This window comes from Parasteatoda tepidariorum, chromosome 5, assembly GCF_982258835.1.
Source record: "Parasteatoda tepidariorum strain Cologne lab strain chromosome 5, Ptep-v5.0, whole genome shotgun sequence".
In the NCBI taxonomy this organism is placed as follows: domain Eukaryota; kingdom Metazoa; phylum Arthropoda; class Arachnida; order Araneae; family Theridiidae; genus Parasteatoda; species Parasteatoda tepidariorum.
In genome coordinates, this window is record NC_141759.1 from 80706045 (window position 1) to 80726214 (window position 20170).

At 26.2% G+C, this 20170-nt stretch overlaps 1 protein-coding gene across 1 annotated transcript in view; it reads left to right on the forward strand.

Moving 5' to 3' along the window:
• LOC107440615 (uncharacterized) overlaps positions 1-20170 on the forward strand; it is a 54690-nt gene that overhangs the window by 9254 nt on the left and 25266 nt on the right. The window contains exons 4-7 of the mRNA XM_087164397.1: positions 718-848; positions 6700-6835; positions 8786-8886; positions 11518-11633. Coding sequence (XP_087020523.1) covers positions 718-848; positions 6700-6835; positions 8786-8886; positions 11518-11633 — 484 coding nt within the window. The remainder of the gene's footprint in view (positions 1-717; positions 849-6699; positions 6836-8785; positions 8887-11517; positions 11634-20170) is intronic.

Genomic DNA, 20170 nt, shown 5'->3' on the forward strand with positions numbered 1-20170 from the left:
ATTCTAAAGACAATTTACGGTGTTAAATTTCGTTATTAGGGTACCCTTCCCGTAAACGGACAACTCTCATAAACGGACAAATTTTTTGGTCCCATGAATGTCCGCTTAACGGAGGTTTCACTGTATATATATATATATATATATATATTGTATAGGGCTGTTTTTTAAAAATATTACTGTAATTGTGTAGTAAAATTCAAGATAGTTATTTTTAAGAACTCATTATGTAGTTAACAATATTTTTTCTTTCATTTTCAACTTTTATTATAATTATTATAATATATACATAGCTATCAACTCTACTGGATTTTGCCAATTTCTCCTTATTTACTGTTTTAATTAAAATTCTCCTGGTTTTTGGACATTTTAGAAAATTTCCTTAAAATTTTTGTGAAGATTATAAGGAAGTAAGCCTTATTTCTAAAATTTAGTTAACTATCTTTGATGAATTAAATGCCTATTATTATTCAAAATTATGAATAAGCATAATACATAACATTTCAAGGTCATTTATTGTGAAATCATAACTGGAAAATATTGCAGTTTTTCTATTATGATGACTATTAAAATCCTTGAAATTCTCTATGTGTAAAATATTTAGTATATTTTGCAACAATTATATTTCGTAAAATCTGCTGGATTTTTTCCTATCACTGTTTCCAGCTAAGTATATATTATGTAGCATAAATTTTAATAGGTTAATTTTTTTAACTACAGAGTTGATAAGATTCATCAGTTGATAAATGCTGGAATTGATGTCAATAGCCAAGATTCTCCTGAAAGTAGGAACACTGCTTTGCATTGGGCAGTGAGCTTTGGAAAACTTGAAGCAGTTCAGTGTTTGCTAGGTAAAATTCAACAATAAATTATTTGTTTTTATTTGTAGTCTTTATACTTGCAGGATTTATTGTATTTTGTATTTATTCCATTCAAAATTCATTATAGAGGATTATTTATTGAATATGCTTAAAGAAAACATATGAAGAAAGAAAAGCAAAATTTTTTTTTTTCCAATAACAATATATTGAAGGAATAATAAAATGGGTATACATTAATGAAAAATAGCCTTAATATTTCGCATTGAATAAAAATGACTTAATTCAATGAAGAAGTATATTTTTCTAATAACCATCCTCTACATTTATTTTCGTCATTTTTTGTTTTTCTTTAAATGAAAAACATATTTCAGAGTTTTTCATTGTTAATTTATGCATGAGCTAAAATAAAATTCAAAATTAGACTGGATGTCGCTTCAGACCTGTAAGTTCAATAGTCTGACGGAAAACTCAATTTTAAGCATAATAATGACTGAATTCAATGAAGAAGTATATTTCTCTAATAACCATTCTCTACATTTATTTTCGTCATTTTTTGTTTTTATTTAAATGAAAAACATATTTCAGATTTTTTCATTGTTAATTTATGCATAAACTAAAATAAAATTCAAAATTAGACTGGATGTCGCTTCAGACCTGTAAGTTCAATAGTCTGACGGAAAACTCAAAAGAATAATAATGACTGAATTCAATGAAGAAGTATATTTCTCTAATAACCATTCTCTACATTTATTTTCGTCATTTTTTGTTTTTATTTAAATGAAAAACATATTTCAGATTTTTTCATTGTTAATTTATGCATAAACTAAAATAAAATTCAAAATTAGACTGGATGTCGCTTCAGACCTGTAAGTTCAATAGTCTGACGGAAAACTCAAAAGAATAATAATGACTGAATTCAATGAAGAAGTATATTTCTCTAATAACCATTCTCTACATTTATTTTCGTCATTTTTTGTTTTTATTTAAATGAAAAACATATTTCAGATTTTTTCATTGTTAATTTATGCATAAACTAAAATAAAATTCAAAATTAGACTGGATGTCGCTTCAGACCTGTAAGTTCAATAGTCTGACAGAAAACTCAATTTTAAGAATAATATTGATAAAATGATACAATGAAAAAAGTTTTATTCGTCACACCTCGTTATATATTCTCCAAATAAATTGCTGAAATTTCAATCATTAAATATTTTCAAAATAATAAATAGTCTATCCTTGATTAGCATGTTTAGAATTCCTAATGAAACTAAGGAAATTATTGCTAAATAACTTCAGGTATGCACCAAAGGAAGGTAGATTATTTAGGGTTGTATATCACATCATAAAATTGGGAGCTGCTGACTAAGTTATTAATTACTCCATTTCTTTAATTATATTGTGGCAGGGTTGGCAGGTTTTTGACATGTGACAGTTTTTGACGGTTTAAACCATGGTTTAAACCGTCACGCCAAAAACCTCACTGTCAAAAATGTCGAAAACCTATATTCATATGTGAAATTTAATTATTACGTAAAATTTATATATTTTTTTATAAAGGATAGTGTTTCTAAATATGTTCTAGAAAAAATAAATTTAAAATTTTGAAGAAACACTTATATTTTGAATAGTAACCAAAATCTTGTACTTTTGAAAGCTCTCATCTTTTGTAATATTATGTTTTCATTTTCATGTGTTATTGAAAATCTGCAGTGATATTATTAAGAAATTTATTTAAAACCAAATTTAGTGTATAATATAGGTTATACTAAAAATTAGACATTTTTAAAGATAAACATTAGCAGTTTTGTACATTAGTCATCTTTTAAACAGGTTGGGCACATGCAACATTCACAATCAGGGAATTTTTGTCTATTTTTAGCTCTTCTAAAGTAAACTGGGGGGAGGGGGATTAGTGAACCGCTTTCAACATTAGTGAACCGCTTTCAATATTAGTGAACCGCTTTCAATATTAGTGAACCGCTTTGTTTGGTGGTGGAAAAATGGTCAAAACTAGTTATGTGCTACCGTATGCTGCGAGGAGCAAATGAACTAGACTATTGAATTTTGAATTAAATTTCTACTTCCATCATTTTCATTTTGATTATGTAATGTGATGCATGTTCTAATTTTTAAAATTATGTATTTAATTAGGGTAATTAAAAAATTTCCATAATAATTGTTTACATATTTCATGGATCAGTGACTGTAATGTTCTTCTGTTTCGTTTGACTTTTGTGATTGGTTGTTAGTTTTTCAGAAAAATCAGTAATTCTGAATTTTAAATCTTAAATTTTTTTTAATTCATATTTAGCATAAGACAATACAAATTTAAGTGCTTTCTGTTAAATACACAGAGAAGTTAGTGTCGATTTACAGTATATTCAGCCTATTCATTTACTATGCTGAAAATTTAGTTTATCCAAATACTTGTGAATTTCATTTTGCTGAATACTATATAGTTTTGTTGAATATCTAAATATTCAGCTGTTGAATAATTACATCTTACTTTCAAGATGTACATTATTTGTATTCTTAATACAAGTGGAGAAAAAAAAATTAAGAGATGAAAATTGTTTTAAAATGATAAGTAATAATTATAAATAAATATAATAAAAAATATGAATTATATTTATCATTATTCATAAATATAACTACTTTTAAATTCAAATTAACATACTGGATAAGAAAGATATTCGGTCTAACATTAAATTTTTTTTTTATACACTTGTATCAAGTTTGTATTTATACAACATAACTTGTAAGTTCCTTATAAATATAAATATTAGTTAAATGTTCCTTATATGTCAAAGATGCATGGTAATAAACTTTTAATTTTCTTAAATATCAAAAAAAAAAAAACTTTTTTTTTCAAAATATAAATATTTAAACAATTTTTGTGCAAAATTTTTCTGCACATGCATTTAAATATAAATTTCTGAGATTTTAAATCTGTTATTTTACCTTAATTTTAATAAAAAAATATTTTAAAACCTGCTGATTACCTATAGTATAATTAAATTTCCATATAATGCATGGCAACTGTTGGTAGCTTTGAAGTTTATATATTTTCTTGGCAAACTTCAGTTTTTGACGTTTTCGACGGGTTTTTGACGGTTTAAACCAGTATTATACCCTTGTCATGTCAAAAACCACTTTTTGACGTCAAAAACCCAACCCTGTATTGCGGTAAAGTACAATTAATACATTGCATATTTTTTTTTGTATCATTAAAAGCAATAAACTTAATGTTTTAAATAATTTTATTGTTATTTTATGATGTGTATTACTTTACTTTCTGCTGAGAATTTTCATTAAACAAATAGATTTGTATTATTTAAAATTTTGAACTTTTTTTAAAAAAGGAGACTGCACTAAACAAAAAATCATAAGGTAGTGCATGGAAGTATTCTTTTTAATCTGGCCATTTATGAAGTACTTAGTGACGTAACAGAGCAGCAACGCACTCTGAAAAAAAGAGAAAAACTTGGAGTTCTCAGGGAATTCTATTTTATTTTATAACTGGTGTTGAACAGCCTACTTCATTATCAGTTAAGGACTATCCGTATTCAACTCTGTAGCCTTGTAATTTTGAACCCAACACTGAAGACAAGGTAACTGCTGGATCAAGCATGGAATCCAAGTAGCCTTTGCACATTTGCATCACACGGAGGGGAAAACCACAATAACCTCCCACAGTTAGCCCAACAGCAATGAAATTCTAACCCATGATCCACCTACTACTGAAAATATTTTACACCACTGTGGTTGGTGCGAGACAGGAACAGAATTCATATCCACTGAGATTTAGAACACCCTGAGCCACCGGAACAGGAAATTTAAAAATGCTCTTTAATAGAAGGCCTGGAATTCTCAGAGAGATTTACTTGCAATTCTAGAAGATTTTAAAATATCAGAAATTAGCAGCATTGTTTTTCATATTTATTTAAAAGAATTGTGACTTCTGGTTTCATACAATTTTATTTTAATTGTTTTATTATATTATCAGGGTTTTTTTTTATGTGTCAAACTATATTTCATAATAAGTACTTATTCTGTGGCACTTTCATTTTCCCCCCTGTTATAATTGCTATTTTCATAAATATTTCAAATTTAATTTTTAAATAAACTTAATTAATAACATGTTAATAACAATTACAATTAATACATGCTATGTTATTAATTAATAACATTTAATTAATAACATCAACTATTAACATGTTTTAAAATATTAAGATAATAAATATGATTTGATTGATAAATTTAAACATTTTGTAAAAATTTGATTTAATGAAGTCAAATTACAAATTAAATAAAATTTAAAATTAATAATTTTGTTTTAAATTGTTCTTCTACTTGTTTAAATATTAAGTCTAAACATAAATAAATACATATTTAAATTACAGTTAAAATTATGTTAGTTTAAATCACTAAAATTTGCAAATTTTTTTAATTTTTCTCTGGAAATCTTAAGGAGATTTAGTTTTATCTGAATGGTGATGACTAACAGATAGTTTTGAATTGAAAATCTCATAACTGAAACAGGTTTTAACCGTGTTATGGTGTTTCCTCTGTAAAATAACAAGATAAATTCGTATTTTTCTCTAATGCAAATTTGCAGTTTATGAGAGTTGAAAATCTCATAACTGAAACCTGTTATAACCGTGTTATGGTGTTAGCTGTGTAAAATATAACTATAAATTTGCATTTTTTTCGTATGTAAAATGTACTTGGGTATTCCTTTTATTTTTTCATTCTATCTCTATTTCATTTGTTGAGTCAAGAGGGTACATACCTTTTTAAAAAGTGCTGTTTTTTGATTTACGTTTTTTAAAATCCCTTATAGGTGCTCTAATTTATTCTCTAATTCTAAATTACAAAAAATTGATTTTCACAATTTTCTTTGCAATATTTATCAGAAAGTAGTTATTTTATCATGATTATGCAAAAGTTCTTAATATGTTTTTGAATTTTATTTATTTTATGTTTATAAATTAAGAACTTTAAATGATAGAAAAAAATAATTTTTATTACTGCACAGATCCTAATTAAGTTTGTTTTTTTGGAAAGAGATTAAAAATATTTTTTTCTTAAAAAGTACCTAAAAGGTGCTTATTTTTTTGTTGAAAAATCTGGCATCTCACCTTAGTAAATAATTTTTAAAATAGTTGTAATCGTAAAATTTCTTAGCCGTTTTCAGTAAAAATGTTTTTAATCTTTTTTTCGTGATATCAAAAACGATAAAACAACGGTCTTAACTCTTACGCTCACTGTGAAAACTTTTCAGGGAGTGAAAATGAATGAAAAAAGTTAGTCAATTAAATTTAATGAAAATTTTGTTGCTGGAAGTATTTTTGAAAAAACTAAGTTTTTTTTCAAAAAGATGAAAGTAACATTTTAAGGAATTTATTTATTCCTAGTTTGATTTCTTTGTTAAAAAAAGTGGAAACTGTAATTCATTTTGCAATTTTTACTCTAGTATTTCTTTAGATTGAGATTTATTATTAAAAATTAAAATGCTCTTTATGTAAAACTCCACTTTAATGGTGCAAAACATCTCAATTCTTTTGTCAATATTTTGCATTTTCAAAGTAATTTGCATCACACGATTCTTCAATTATTTATTCTTCAAACTAATTATATTCTTTTTCCAAACTAATATTCAATTATTAACTGATTGAAAACTTAATTTTCTTCAATAATATACAAAAGTGAAACAAAAAAGAATAGTTATTTAATATTCAATTATTCAAGCTAATTTATGCCATGTTTTGTTATAATTGTCTTTTAGTTAACTTTTAATCTTAATTTTTTCACATGATTCTGTATGTGTGATAAAATATTAAATTATTTTTATTATACTTTTTGTCAACCTTTTTCACAGATTTGGGAGCTTCTCCTAACATAATAAATGGACAAGGAGTTACCCCTTTGCATGAAGCAGTTAAGAGAAAAAATTTAGAAATTATCAAGTCCCTTCTCATTGCTGGTGCTGATCCTATGTACAAATGTTCCTCTGGGTATGTGTTTAAAAATCGTGTTAACCCTTTTGTGATTCATATTTCTTCTTTGAATTTTTTTCCTGTTTTTTGTGTTTTATTAACAATTAAACATTTAAAGAAATATATTTTGTTGATTTTTGTATTTAATTTTTTAATTTCAAGGGTAGGAAGTTTACTTCTCTTGGAACTATTATTCCATCATACAGAAAATAAAATTTAATAGTAATTATTTGCCATAAAAAGGTGAGAAGTCTTAATGCACAAGGTTATATAATCATACACATGTAGCGAGTCCTCTTTTTTTTGTCCTAGATTTCCTACAATGTCTATAGTTGGAAATCATCAATCAAATGTGGTAATTCTATTCAGCCTATTGAACAATAGATGGCAGCACAAAATTGAAGCAGGAATTAGTGAAAATTGTGGACCATATTTCTTTTTTTTTTTTTTTAATTTTCCCAGTTTTTTGTATTTTATTAACAATAAAGCAATTAGCATTTCAGGAAATATATGTTTCATTTTGTAGATTTTTGTATTTACATTTAAATTTTAAGAGTAGGAAGTATACTACTTTTGGAACCATTTACCATGATACAGAAAATTAAATTTAATGATAATTATTTGCTATAAAAAGGTGAGAAGTATGTCATAATGCACAAGGATACGTCACATTCTGCACATGTGTAGCAGGTCCTCTTTTTTTTTTTTATTTTTTTATCCTGCATTTCTTATAATGTCTATAGTTGAACCATCATTGAAACCATCAATCTAATGTGGTAATTATATTTAACATTTTGAACAATAGATGGCAGCACAAAGCTGAAACAGGAATTAATGTTTTCATGATTATAATAGCAAAGCCAATATATTATAATGAGTTTTGCACAGATGTATTTTGTAAGATTATATAAATAGGTGGGAACTGATCTTCTCAAGGTCCACAAAAGGGTTAAAAATGCATCAGATGTATAAAAATTTGTGATGAATAGATTTGAATTTATATTTTTTGTAATAAAATATATAGCTATACTAATGCATTGATTGTAACAACACTTATTTTGAAATAAATTTTGAAAGTAAATTTTTATTTATATCTGAAAATATTTTGATATTTTGTATTTAAAGTCCTAGTTTATTTTTTAATTTTAAAAATGCATTTATCATAGTTATGAAAATATTTTTAAAATTTAGAAACATGTATTTTTAAAACATTTTATTCGACTATATCTTCTTACTCGACTTCGTTTTAAAAGGCAAAATTAAAGAAATGCATGAAGTTAAATGTTTTTCACTGGCTTAAAAATCATAATATTGATGTAAAACATTATGCATAAAATATTATAATTAAATATTTTTGTACATTCATATAGCGGTATATTTTTTTCTGTTTGAATATATTTACTATCCCATTTGCTGTTCTTTAAATTACAAGTTCTTTTTGATATTTTTAAAAATATCAAAAAGATATTTTATATTATAAGCATAATATATTAAGTTAAATATTTTTGTCAGTCAAATATTTTTAAGAGGGCAATTACTGTTTTTGTTGCTTTGAAACTTTTTAATAATAATTTATTTTTTTAATATGTTTTTTAAAACTTTTTTGTTATTAATTTCAAAAGTTCCTAAATAGTAGCTTCTAAAATCACATTAATAATACTATTCATGTTTTATATATTAATGATTAAATAATTATTTTACAATTATAATATTTTGCATTTTAGAGATGTGGGCAATGATTATTCAATCAGACCACTATCCGATTAATACAACTGTTTAAATTTTTTCTATTAATTTAATAAATTAATTTCTATTAATTTAATAATTTTATTAAATAAGTAAATTTTCCTATCTATTAATATATATATATATCAATAGATAGGAAAATTTACTTGGAAACAAAAAATAATTTTTGCATGTTAGAACTATATTTGAATTATATTAAATTTTATTTTTTCTTTCCTGTAGAAAATATTGTGATAAGACGCCTTTAGACCTAGCTGAAAGTAATCAAAGTTTGTTAGAATTATTTTCTGAATTTGTTGTTGGAGATTCAGAATCAGAACACAGTAAGTTACTATAGTTACTTACTAAGTTGAAAGCTATTAAATTACTATTTTAAAAGTTATTAAATTAAAACTAGAGATTCTATTAAACATATTACTGCTTGTGGTATATTTCACATAGAGCAAACTAGTGTTTAATTCTAGCTTTGGCAAATAAAAAAATAGCCAATGTTTTTAAATTTTTGCTTTTTCTAGTGTAACCCTCAATATCTTCCATAACCTTGTTTTCCCATGCACTTTTTGCCCATGTAACATTTATATTTCCAATTTTTTACTAAAATTTTAACTTAATTTCTTTTAATATGCATATATTCATTCAGTTGCACCTAAACTTCAGAAAGAAATGTTTCAGACTTTAGTTTTTATTTCATTTAAAGAGAAGTTTGTGATGCTTTTTTTAGGCATTTTTATTATTATAATCTTTAAATCATTACTCCTGTTTATTAAAATCAAACTTTTATTGCTATCTGTTCTACAAAAATGGTCAGGTACTCAGTGATATATTTTATTTTTATTCTTTTTATGTTTTCTAAAGAGATTAAAAATTGCAACAAAGAAATCAATTTACTCTTACTTTTTTGTGTTTACTTGTACTTTTATTATTATTTTATTTTTGTTATTAACTTTTGCAGTTTATATTCTGAAATCAATGAACTACGTTAAATTTTTTATTTTTCTTTAAAATAATTTTGATTAAGTAGGACAACTGTTTGTTTTTATTAAAAAGATTTTTTTGTTCAAAATGAAAGCTTGCAAATTAAAAGATAATAAATTTTTCAAAATATTCATTTTGAATTTTAAAAGTATTCATATTGCTCAATGATTGCCATACTGTATATATTATTAATCTGTTAATATTTTGCAAAAAGGAATTATTTTTCAAAAACAATCTTTTTATATTGACTTGTATAGTCTGGATCTTTTCAGTTAATTTCCTAATTGATTCATTAAAGACAAGGTATCCACACACCTGGAAAGTCATGGATTTCGATATTGAACAAAATTTGTCATGAAATGTCATGGTTTTAACTATTTTTTGTTAAAAAAAATCATGGAAAGCAATGGATTTAAGTCCCTGAGAAATCTAATTTTTTAAATGAAACTTACTCACCCCCCTCCTAATTTCATAGTGTTTCGAATATCTGAATTTGTAACAAAATCCCCACTCACAGTCATATTTTATTAAAATATAAAATGTTTATACAGTCAATTCGCTATAACTCGAAGTATGATAACTCGAATATTACTATAACTCGATTTTTTGAGGTCCCGACCCTTTTATCTTCAATTTCATGTTAATTATTCTCGATTACTCGAATTTTACTCCCTTTAACTCAATTTTTTTTTGGATCTTTTAAAGCAAGAAAAAAAACCTAGGAGCTGATATTTTGCCCCCTCCTTTGCAACACACACACGATGTCTTTCACACTATTCATGGAGAAGCTAAAGCTGTCCCTCTTGAAGTATGTAAACAGTGGTTAAATGAAACGTTACCAAATTTACTTCAAGGATACAGTTAAAATGATGTTGTCAATATGATGAAATGGGTTAATTTTTAAATGTCTTCCAAATAAGACTGTGATGTTTAAGGATGAAAACTGCTCAGGGGGTAAAATCAGCAAGGAACGTTTGACTGTACTAGTTGAAAGAAATGTGTCTGGGACAGAGAAATTGCCCTTACTTGTTATCGGAAAATTCCGAAATCCCCGATGTTTCTCTTGTGATACTCTTTATGTATAAATGCACAGCGCATAGTGATCTACCTAATTTGAAAGCAGTAAATTTGCAGTTTCTCCCGCCAAACACAACAGCAAAGTTTCAGCTGATGGACCAGAGTATTATAAAGTGCTTCAAACAGTCTTATCGTAAATGGCTTGTCAGAAAAATAATTTTAAATATTGTAAGCATTTAGAGGATTTGTAATTAATAAGCATTAATTAAGTAATCCGACAATATTTTGAAAGTCCAAAACCGAAACTAACGGTAAGTCGAACTTCCGATATGTCGAAGTTTTTTGTCAGTCCTATCAGATTCGAGTTATCGCGAATTCACTGTAAAATGCTCTTTAAAAATTATGGTGCTCTTTCAAAAAATTAAAGAAAGAACATACTTTCTAGAGCGAATTATCTTTTAAACTTCTCTGATTTCTGAATTTTTTTAAAATTTATTTCGTATTTTTTTCCCTGTCATTTTAAAATTCTAGCTGAAGCATGCCAGTCATTGACTAATTTTTCTTAATTCCGAAATGAAAAGAGAAAAATCAGGAGTATTTCTTTCCTTACCCTTGAACAGGAAAAGTATTTTTAAAATATAATTCTGCAGAAAAAAAATAAATAAAATTATTTGCTTTTGTATTTTTTTTTAGCTATTTTATTGCTTTAACTCTTTCTTTACTCTGTTTTTTGATTTTAAAATCTATAAATATGACGATGCAGAGTATAACAGTTTTATAATGCTTTTTTTAAATTTATTGTTTTTGTCAGAGAAAACAATAACTTCGTTAAGTCATCTTGGAAAAACTCATGGAAAGTCATATAAAGTCATGGATTTGAAAACCTAAATTGTAGCAGATACCCTGTAAAGAGTATGTTTCCTCACTTTTTTTGTCTGTGTTAATTCGTCGTTCTCTTCAAGGTAACGAAGCGGTACCGTCTGAACATTCTTCTAAGACAACTTTAGATGACTTGAATTCATCTCTTATGTCTTTAACAGCTTCTGAAGTGCCAATTAAGAATCTTTATACACCTCAAGTAAGTGGTATCCATTTTAGTTGGATTAAAAACTGTTCAAATAATGTCAGTTAGATTAATAATCTTCCTCTCGATTTATCTTGGAGAGCATCTGTTATTATCAGGTATCATATCCTTCTTTGGATCCAATGTTTTCCACTTCCTTTTTTTCTATTTTTTTTAAAAATAATTTTCCAATTTTCGTTACATATTTGAATATTTAGTAAAAAAACCTTAGTGAGGAAAACTTTCTGTCTTACCCTTTTTAAAATGCATGAAAAATGGAATTTAATATCCCTCAATTTAGGACAGGTGCACGTTATTCAGAATTTTCAATGTGACTTAAGAGATCTTTCACTAATTAAATTTTGCTATAAGCTTTGTCAATATCTTATTACTTATTTAGTGGTACTGTAGTTAATTTTTCTTCTTATCCATTCTAATTTAATAAATTAGCTAATTTTGAGTAAGAAAATTGCTTTCATATAATTCGCCATAGGTTACCATGGAAAAAATAAAATCGCTATCCTGTCTGAAGAGGCTTCTTAAGCTTGTTTTACTTATAAAAAGATTTATTCAAATTTGTTTGAATTCTACTGCCAAGGGAAGTGGGACCCTGAAAATTCTTTTCAAAACAAAGTTAAGCTTAAGTTACAGAGCATATTTGGAAACCAAGAGTACATGCGTACAATAGACTTTTAAAGAGTACATATTAGTGGCCTAATCTTCCCCGCAGAGTAAAATATGCACCATTGAAGTTTTAGTTAATTAACTTTTAAACTAACAAAAACTTCCAAACTTATGTCTGTTCATGGGGTAAAGGTTTGGTTGTCCGCCTTCTGCCAAAGAGGACACTCGAGATCAAATCCCAGCTGTGACAGTTGGTTTTTACCTGTAAATTTTCTTTTCTAAAGAAGGTTGATAACTGTTTAAAATGTTTTATTAAATTTATAAATTATTAATTTTTTAATTTAAATTGATTTTTTAAAAAATTTTAGAAGCAAATTAATAGGTTTTTAATTTTTATTTTTTAAATAAAATGGATAGATAGTTCAAAAAAATTGTAATTTAAATTAAAATTTTTTAATTTCTTTTTAATATTACTAGCTAATAAAAATTAAAATATATGGATTATTTAAAAAAATTAGAATTAATAACTTAAATAAAAATTTCGTAGTTTTTTTAAAGAATAATCCATATATTTTAAATAAAAAATAAATATCTTTAAATATTTTTGCTTTTAAAAATTTAATTTTTAAAAAAGTTTTAATTTAAATTAGAAAATAATAATTTATAAATTTAATAAAACATATTAGATACTTCTCAACCTTTTTTTGGAAAAGAAAATTAGAGATAAAATTCAATCTGCTCAGGCTGGGATTCTATAGAAAGAGGCAATTGCACGTAAGTTTGGAAGATTTTGTTAACTTGAAAGTAAAGAAACTGAAACTTTAATGGGACATATTTCAGCCTGATGGCAGACTAGATAGCAAATTTGTACCCTATCCAAGGTTTTCCAACATGCTATTTAGTTGAAGCTTAACATTGTTTTAATAGTTATTTTCAAGCTGCATACTTCCTTTGTAAGACTCAAAGAAAATTATGGGATCTGAACAGACTTTGGAAGTAGCACACTACAAGTGGTGAAACTACTGTAGTCGCTACTTTTTTTGTAGTTTGCAGTGTAGTGTGCTACTTTTTTAATTAAGTAGTGTAGCAAGTAGTGCAATACAAAAGAAAACAGTAGTTTGTAATGATTTCTGGAAACCACTTTTAACGCTAGTTTAAATAAGAAATACGCAACTAATTTTTCAAATTTGTGAGGTACAACTCTTCGTGGGCTCATGAACGGATGCAATGAAAATGACTCTGTGGCTGCAGCTGAGGGTTGACAGAAATTACCTGTTCGAAATCATGTACAGTCTGCAAAAAAAAAACGAATCACCCTGAATAACTTTCGTTCTAATGATCGGATTTTCACGAACTAAGTGTCAATCTTAATGGTTCCTGGGGGTGACCTCAAATATGTTAAATAATTAGTGCTAACTACTAATTAAGTTACGAAATCAGACACAAAAACGTACTTTCTCTGAATAAACATATAATTTTTTTTTACATGTTTGGAATCTAAACACTTGAATTAGTTCGTAGACAAAATTTTAAAAAAATTGGGTGGTAAATTGGGCCGCAATAAAGGTTTATATATTTAGCGATAATTCAGAAAACCGCCAAAAAAAGTCGCCTGCGCAAATAAATATTTTAAAATAACCCATTGATTAATTCAAAAGAGGAGTGCTTAATTTTACTAGGTTGCTACGCAACCAAGCCTTGATAGTAAAAAAATTGAAATAATGTTCAGTGATTGCTCGGAGAGGTTTAATTTATTGTTAATAGAAAATATCTCAAAGTTTCTAGGCAATAAACAATTTTTTTAGGGGATTTCTGTCCAAAAAGCAAAAAAAAAAAATTATTTTAATCTCCTTTGAAAAGTAAATTTGAATCGATTTATAAATTATTTATGATAGTTTTTAGAATTTAAATACATGAACTTTTAATCTGATATTATTTAGATTACACTGTTTTTACTATATTTATTCGAGGATTTTATACTAAAATCAAATGAACATAACTTATTATAGCTATATACAAAATTTTAGGGATAATCATTTTTACAGCTTTAATCGAGTCTTCTAGGCAAGAAAGTTTGAAGAAAAAAAAAGTGCTTGAAAAATAAAATGTAGATTGTATAATAATTCTAATGCACATTCACAAGGTTTTCTATAATTTACGATATTTCTTTTTTCTATAACTCAAGGAATTGCTGAATGTTTAGTGGCATTTTAAAAAGATTGAAATATATGATGTTTAGGAATGATCTTGGGATTATCCATTTAGTTACGCAACATATTAAATTATTTCACTCGATATTAAAATAAGTTTTACATATGTTATAGGCACAGGTTCTTAGATTGAAAAAATAATAAATCACTACTTTGTAAAAAAATCAATGGAGTAAAAAAAAAATTATTTTTTTTTGCTGCAAGCCTTAACATTTTAATTTTAGGTCATAAAAAAATTCCGTTTACAATTGAAATTTCAAAAGTCGAATGTGAAAATGGAATGTCCCCTAGTACCAGGAATCGAAATTAAATAGTTACAAGGACAACTTTTTTAAACAAGTTAGCGTTTCCGTCCTACTCGAAGTTGTTTGAAAAGGTATTTTTTATATAACGATTCCAAAGTTTATTATACATATATTTCAGGGGATACTTTCGGAGTATTCCAATCGAGTTTATTTTTACACCCTTATTTGCTTAAAATTATTAAATAATTTACTTAAAATAAATTATTCAAGCTACATGATTTAATGCAGTTATAGTATAATAATAAACGGAGCTCCAACGCATATCCTTAACCTTAATACCACTATCATTAAATAAATGGAATAAGCTTAGATAAATAATAAAAGTTAATTTTTCCCTCGTTTTAATTTTCAAGGAATAATATGTTTCGATCAAACAGATTTCATTCTGGAAATAGCGAAATTATTGAGTAGGTCCCTCGGAGCAATATCATTCTTATCCTCTTTTGACGAAATATAGGAAAAATTAGTTTTCACAGTTTCTGTAAAAAGTATGTTAGCCTACTTGCTACGTTTTTTTTAAAATTTTTTTTTATTAAAATAAGTTAGGAAATTGTGTATTTCTTATAGCATTTTTTTTAAAAATCAGATGACTCTAAAATTGGCACAGCTTCGGAATCCTTACAAATTTCAATTTTTAGTATTTCCTGCTTAACAAAATAAGGCATTTTCCTGATTACAAATTATACTGCAATAATATCATGGAAATCATGCTAAAGTAAAAAATTAAACAAAATAGTTTAGTATATTATCAGAAAAAAAATCTACTTATTATCATAAAGAGTAAAAGATATAATGAAATAATTAGTGAATCACACGTGATCAGATAATTAAAAATTTAATTTCACAATTAAGATAGTAGAACGACATTTAAGATACTGAGATATTTTAAGACACTAAAAAAGTTGGCTACGTATTACACAGCTTTTTATGTTTGGTATCTTTATCCTCTTTGTAGTAACTTATAAAACATCAACACTATTTTAGATAATCTAAGTTGAAGTCACAAGAAACAAAAAAAAAAAAAGGACAATCAATAATTTATATTCTTTTTTCAAAAAAAATAGTATGCTAAGTAAATAATCAGCTGTTTTGCATTAAATAATTTTAAACAGCTGAACGTTTTTAATTTCTTAACAAGGTTTTATTCTTAGCTAGCAGGCAATAATTCTTTTAAAAAAAACTTGACTATAATTTAAAAAGGAAACCTAAATTAAAGAAAATCTAAATTAAAGTTCTAAAAAAATTTATTAGTATATTAATGAAGAAATAATAAACGTAAAATGGTAAAGAATAAGATTTTTCAAGTGTTAAAATTTAATTAAATAGTTGGCAAAATAGTACTGCGATACACTTCCGGAAATTTCTTTTAAGATTAGGATGGTATAGGGTAAACCAACAAATGAAGGAGCATTTCATAGATATTTCTTGGAAATAAGATTTTAAACGTTTTAATTTAGATTGATTGGTAACAGTAGCTTACTACCTAACAATAGGAAGTCATCTAACAATTCATTTAGTTACCTGGTCTTTGAGTCTTCTCTGGAAAAAGTTTTGAATTTGTTAGTATCTGTTCAACGCCTTGTTTCTTTGACAAAATTATAAGGTCAGTGTTTGTTGTTATCCGTTTAAACTACAATTAATTGCATATAATAATGCTTTTTTTTCTCATTGTGAAAAAAAGAATTCAAAATATGGTCATTGAAGTTACGTTTTATTTATTTTAAGCATCATAACATAAGCAAGTACTGAGATTAGGGGGTGTTTATTAACTGGATTTCCGAACGATAAAAAACCAATGAATAAACAAGTGTTCCTTTACTGGGATTTTTTCAAGTTAATAAAAATAAAAGAAAAATTTTAATTTTCTTGTAACTTTTGTCATACTATAAATCAAAATTATGTTAAAAATAAAAAAAAAAACAGCAACTTCTAACCAGTGAAGGAACAGGCATGTTCCTTCACTGAGAATAGATTTCCCAGTGAATGAATAGTATGTGTGAAATATGATTTTACATGGATAATTAGTAGTTCAGCGACATAGAGGACTCCTAAAATTCAGTTAAATGTTGTATAAATAGTTCCTATAACAATTTCATTTAAATATGCAAATTTAATTGCTAAATTTATTTAAAGAATTATAATAATAATTAATTTATTATTTATCTTTATAAATGTAGTGATTAGTTATTACATCATACCTTAGACACCTTAATAAACTATGTTTATTAACTAAATATAACAACTAAATATAATAATAAAAGCTTGAATGGAAAATTTCTGTGCAGGATTTTGTGCCAATAATTAGCTAAATTATTATCTTATTGCCGTCTTTAATATCCTAACGGGAACTGGTAGGAAAAATCCATTTAAAGACATTTATCTAGGTGAAAAATGGGTGAAGTTTTTTTAAGGCGACATCCACCGATAACTCAGTGCAATGCGAAGATAATTTCAAAAGGCAAAACTTCCCTTAGAGAATAATATTCGAAATACTGGTTTTAAGAACTTCAGAAGAACCTTTAGGAGGGAAGTAGCCCTGGCATCCTTTTATAAAGTGATTGCATTTACAATGCGAATGAAACAAGAGTTGAATACTGCCCTTAATCGGGAAAAATCTTCGGCCTTAAAAATTATAAGGATTTATATTCTAAAGTACCTAGGAAAGAAAAAGTAGCTCCATTGGTAGTTTTTCTTTACAGAAGAATTCGTTGAGATATTACATAATCAGTCCCTGCTTCATATTTCATTGGAAAAAGCTATTCATGAAATGAAACGATGATCGCAGCAACATTTTACAAATATATTGCAAATGTTTCTACCCATGGCTAATTAAAAATGCAATCAAATCCCATATTTTGCTTTTTCTGGATAGGTATAAATCTTATATCAATTTGAAACTGAGCAAGTTTTGTTCCTCAAAACAAATTTTCTGGTTTAGTTTTCTACCTAATTCATGGAAATCTCTCGTTAGATCTTGAAAACAAAAGAATTGTAAAACAATATGTCTAGAAAAGTTTGCATCCATTTTTAAATAAGATTTGAGACATCAACTGATGAAGTTAAAATGCTTTTATGAAATGCGATATTTTTCCATTCGATGTAGAAAACGTTGACTGTAACAAATGCATGCAAAAGAGACACCAAGAGTTGATGAGCAAGACAACTTATCAACAAAACACATGCTTCGAGAGTAACGATGCGCTATTTCTTCAGAAGCTTGAGAAGGAAATCTCACAAGTTATGTTGCAAATTTTTAAAGGAACATTGACAGAAAAGTTTAATCTCCCAAATATCCAATAGCCTGTGCTTTTCTTAATATTGAAGAATTTATTTCAAAAAGAACAATTGTATAATCAAATTTTGGCTCTGAAGCTGAGACAAGTAACATTAATAATGAAAGTATCTTGAAAACTGATTTTGAGATAAGTACTCTTGAGGCATTGTTAGTTGCAAAAACAATTGGTTTCATAAGTAACTACTAGATATAAGTCAATGAGAGATGGGTTTTACTCAAACTTCGAAACTCCTTTTTCTCATTTATTATCCAGTGAGGAATTCTGGAAATGGAACTGGAAAATCAAAAGAAATTTCGAAGATACAATTACATTGGCCAAAAATTTGGAAAAAAGAGGAATGTTAAATCAAAAGAAAAAGAAATAAATTGCTCATGACGAAGAGAAAAAAAAATACTTAAAAAGATTTAAAAAAAGCTTAAAAATATGGGGAAAAGAGTAAACAAAAAAATGATCGAATTATAATAATAATAAGAACATCATCGGATTACCCAATGAGAAACATTCATAATTTAGAACGGACTATTAAACTGTGAGAAAAAAATGAGAAACATTTTTTTTAAATTATGTATTCAAACATATTTTACTTTCCATTCCATGACTGAAAAAAAAAGTAATATTTTCCAAATGGTTATATGTCGTTATTCCAAGAAAAATCTTACTTTTAGACATTTGTGTGGCCAATGGATTACTAACGAGCATCAAACATTCTCAAAATTAAGTGTTCATTCATTGGAAAATTTAGTGTTTATTCACTGGTAAGAATTGTTCCTTCACTTGGCCATCTTACTACTTATTATTTAAACCACCAAAAGCTTAAAACAATATTATGTAAGTTATCTAACTTTTTTTTACATAATTTGCATTTAATAACAAATATGTCGACACCATCATTTAGCAAAAATTACAAATTTTGAAATTTTTATGAATTTTTTTTAAAGGCAAGCTAAGCTTAAGTGTTCCTTCATTGTTTAGTTTACCTTATAAGATGTTGAGAAATTTGCGATGTTGTGAGAGATGTTTAAAAATGTTGACTACGTATTTTTATTAATATTTATAAAATATGTATTCAAGAAATTGATAAATATATTATTCCAAATCTATGCATACGTATGTATATTATTGAAATTGTATCAGTTATTGAAAAACAAAATTAAAAAAAATAAAAAATAATCACATTAAATAAGCACAATCTGGTGTATTCTATCAGAAGCACGCTTTTTTAAAACTAGACATTTGTTAAATAAAGTGTTTTTTATTCAAAATTCTTTACTAAATTGCAAATAAATTATTAAATGACTAAAAAAGAAACATCGTATTTTATAGTGTGAAAGAAATAAAAATAAAAAGATTAGCAAACGATTATTAGCGAAAAAAATATGAATGAAATTTTACGCTACGCGCGTGAAGTCAAGTTTCTCCCAAGTTTATCACATTTTAATATTAATCGCCCCAATTAGTTATTTCTCTATTGTCGCCAAATTATTTTTTTAAAAATAATTCATTAAAATTTTTCTCAGCTTCTAATAAATAAAAACAGTTGAAACTTCGGATTTTTCAATTGAAAAATATGTAGATTAATATGGTATAAAAAAATTCATACCTTATAATTCAATATTTTTTCATCCTCACTTTAATTAAATAATAAAAAATAAAAAATAATTATTAAAAATTATTTTTTGCATGAAATTATCTTTGGGTAAATGAGTTTTATGAGTGGGTGCAATTTTGTTTTGAATTGCTTCATTAGTTTTGAAAATATGACTGAAAACGCAAAAAGCGAAATTAACATTAAGGGGTACGAACTTTGAATCGCTCTCCTGACCAAACTATGGGAACCACATTTCCCAGATTGCGGCTACCCCCTATATTTCGAAGATAAGAAATCCAAATATGTAAAAAAAAATGCATGTTTATTCAGAGAAAGTACGTTTTTGTGTCTGATTTCGTAACTTAATTAATAGTTAGCACTAATTAATTAGCATATTTGAGGTCACCTCCAGGAACCATTAAGATTGACACTTAGTTCGTGAAAATCCGATCATTAGAACGAAAGTTATTCAGGGTGATTCGTTTTTTTTTTTGCGGACTGTACAACTAATATTTAAACTCTAGCCATT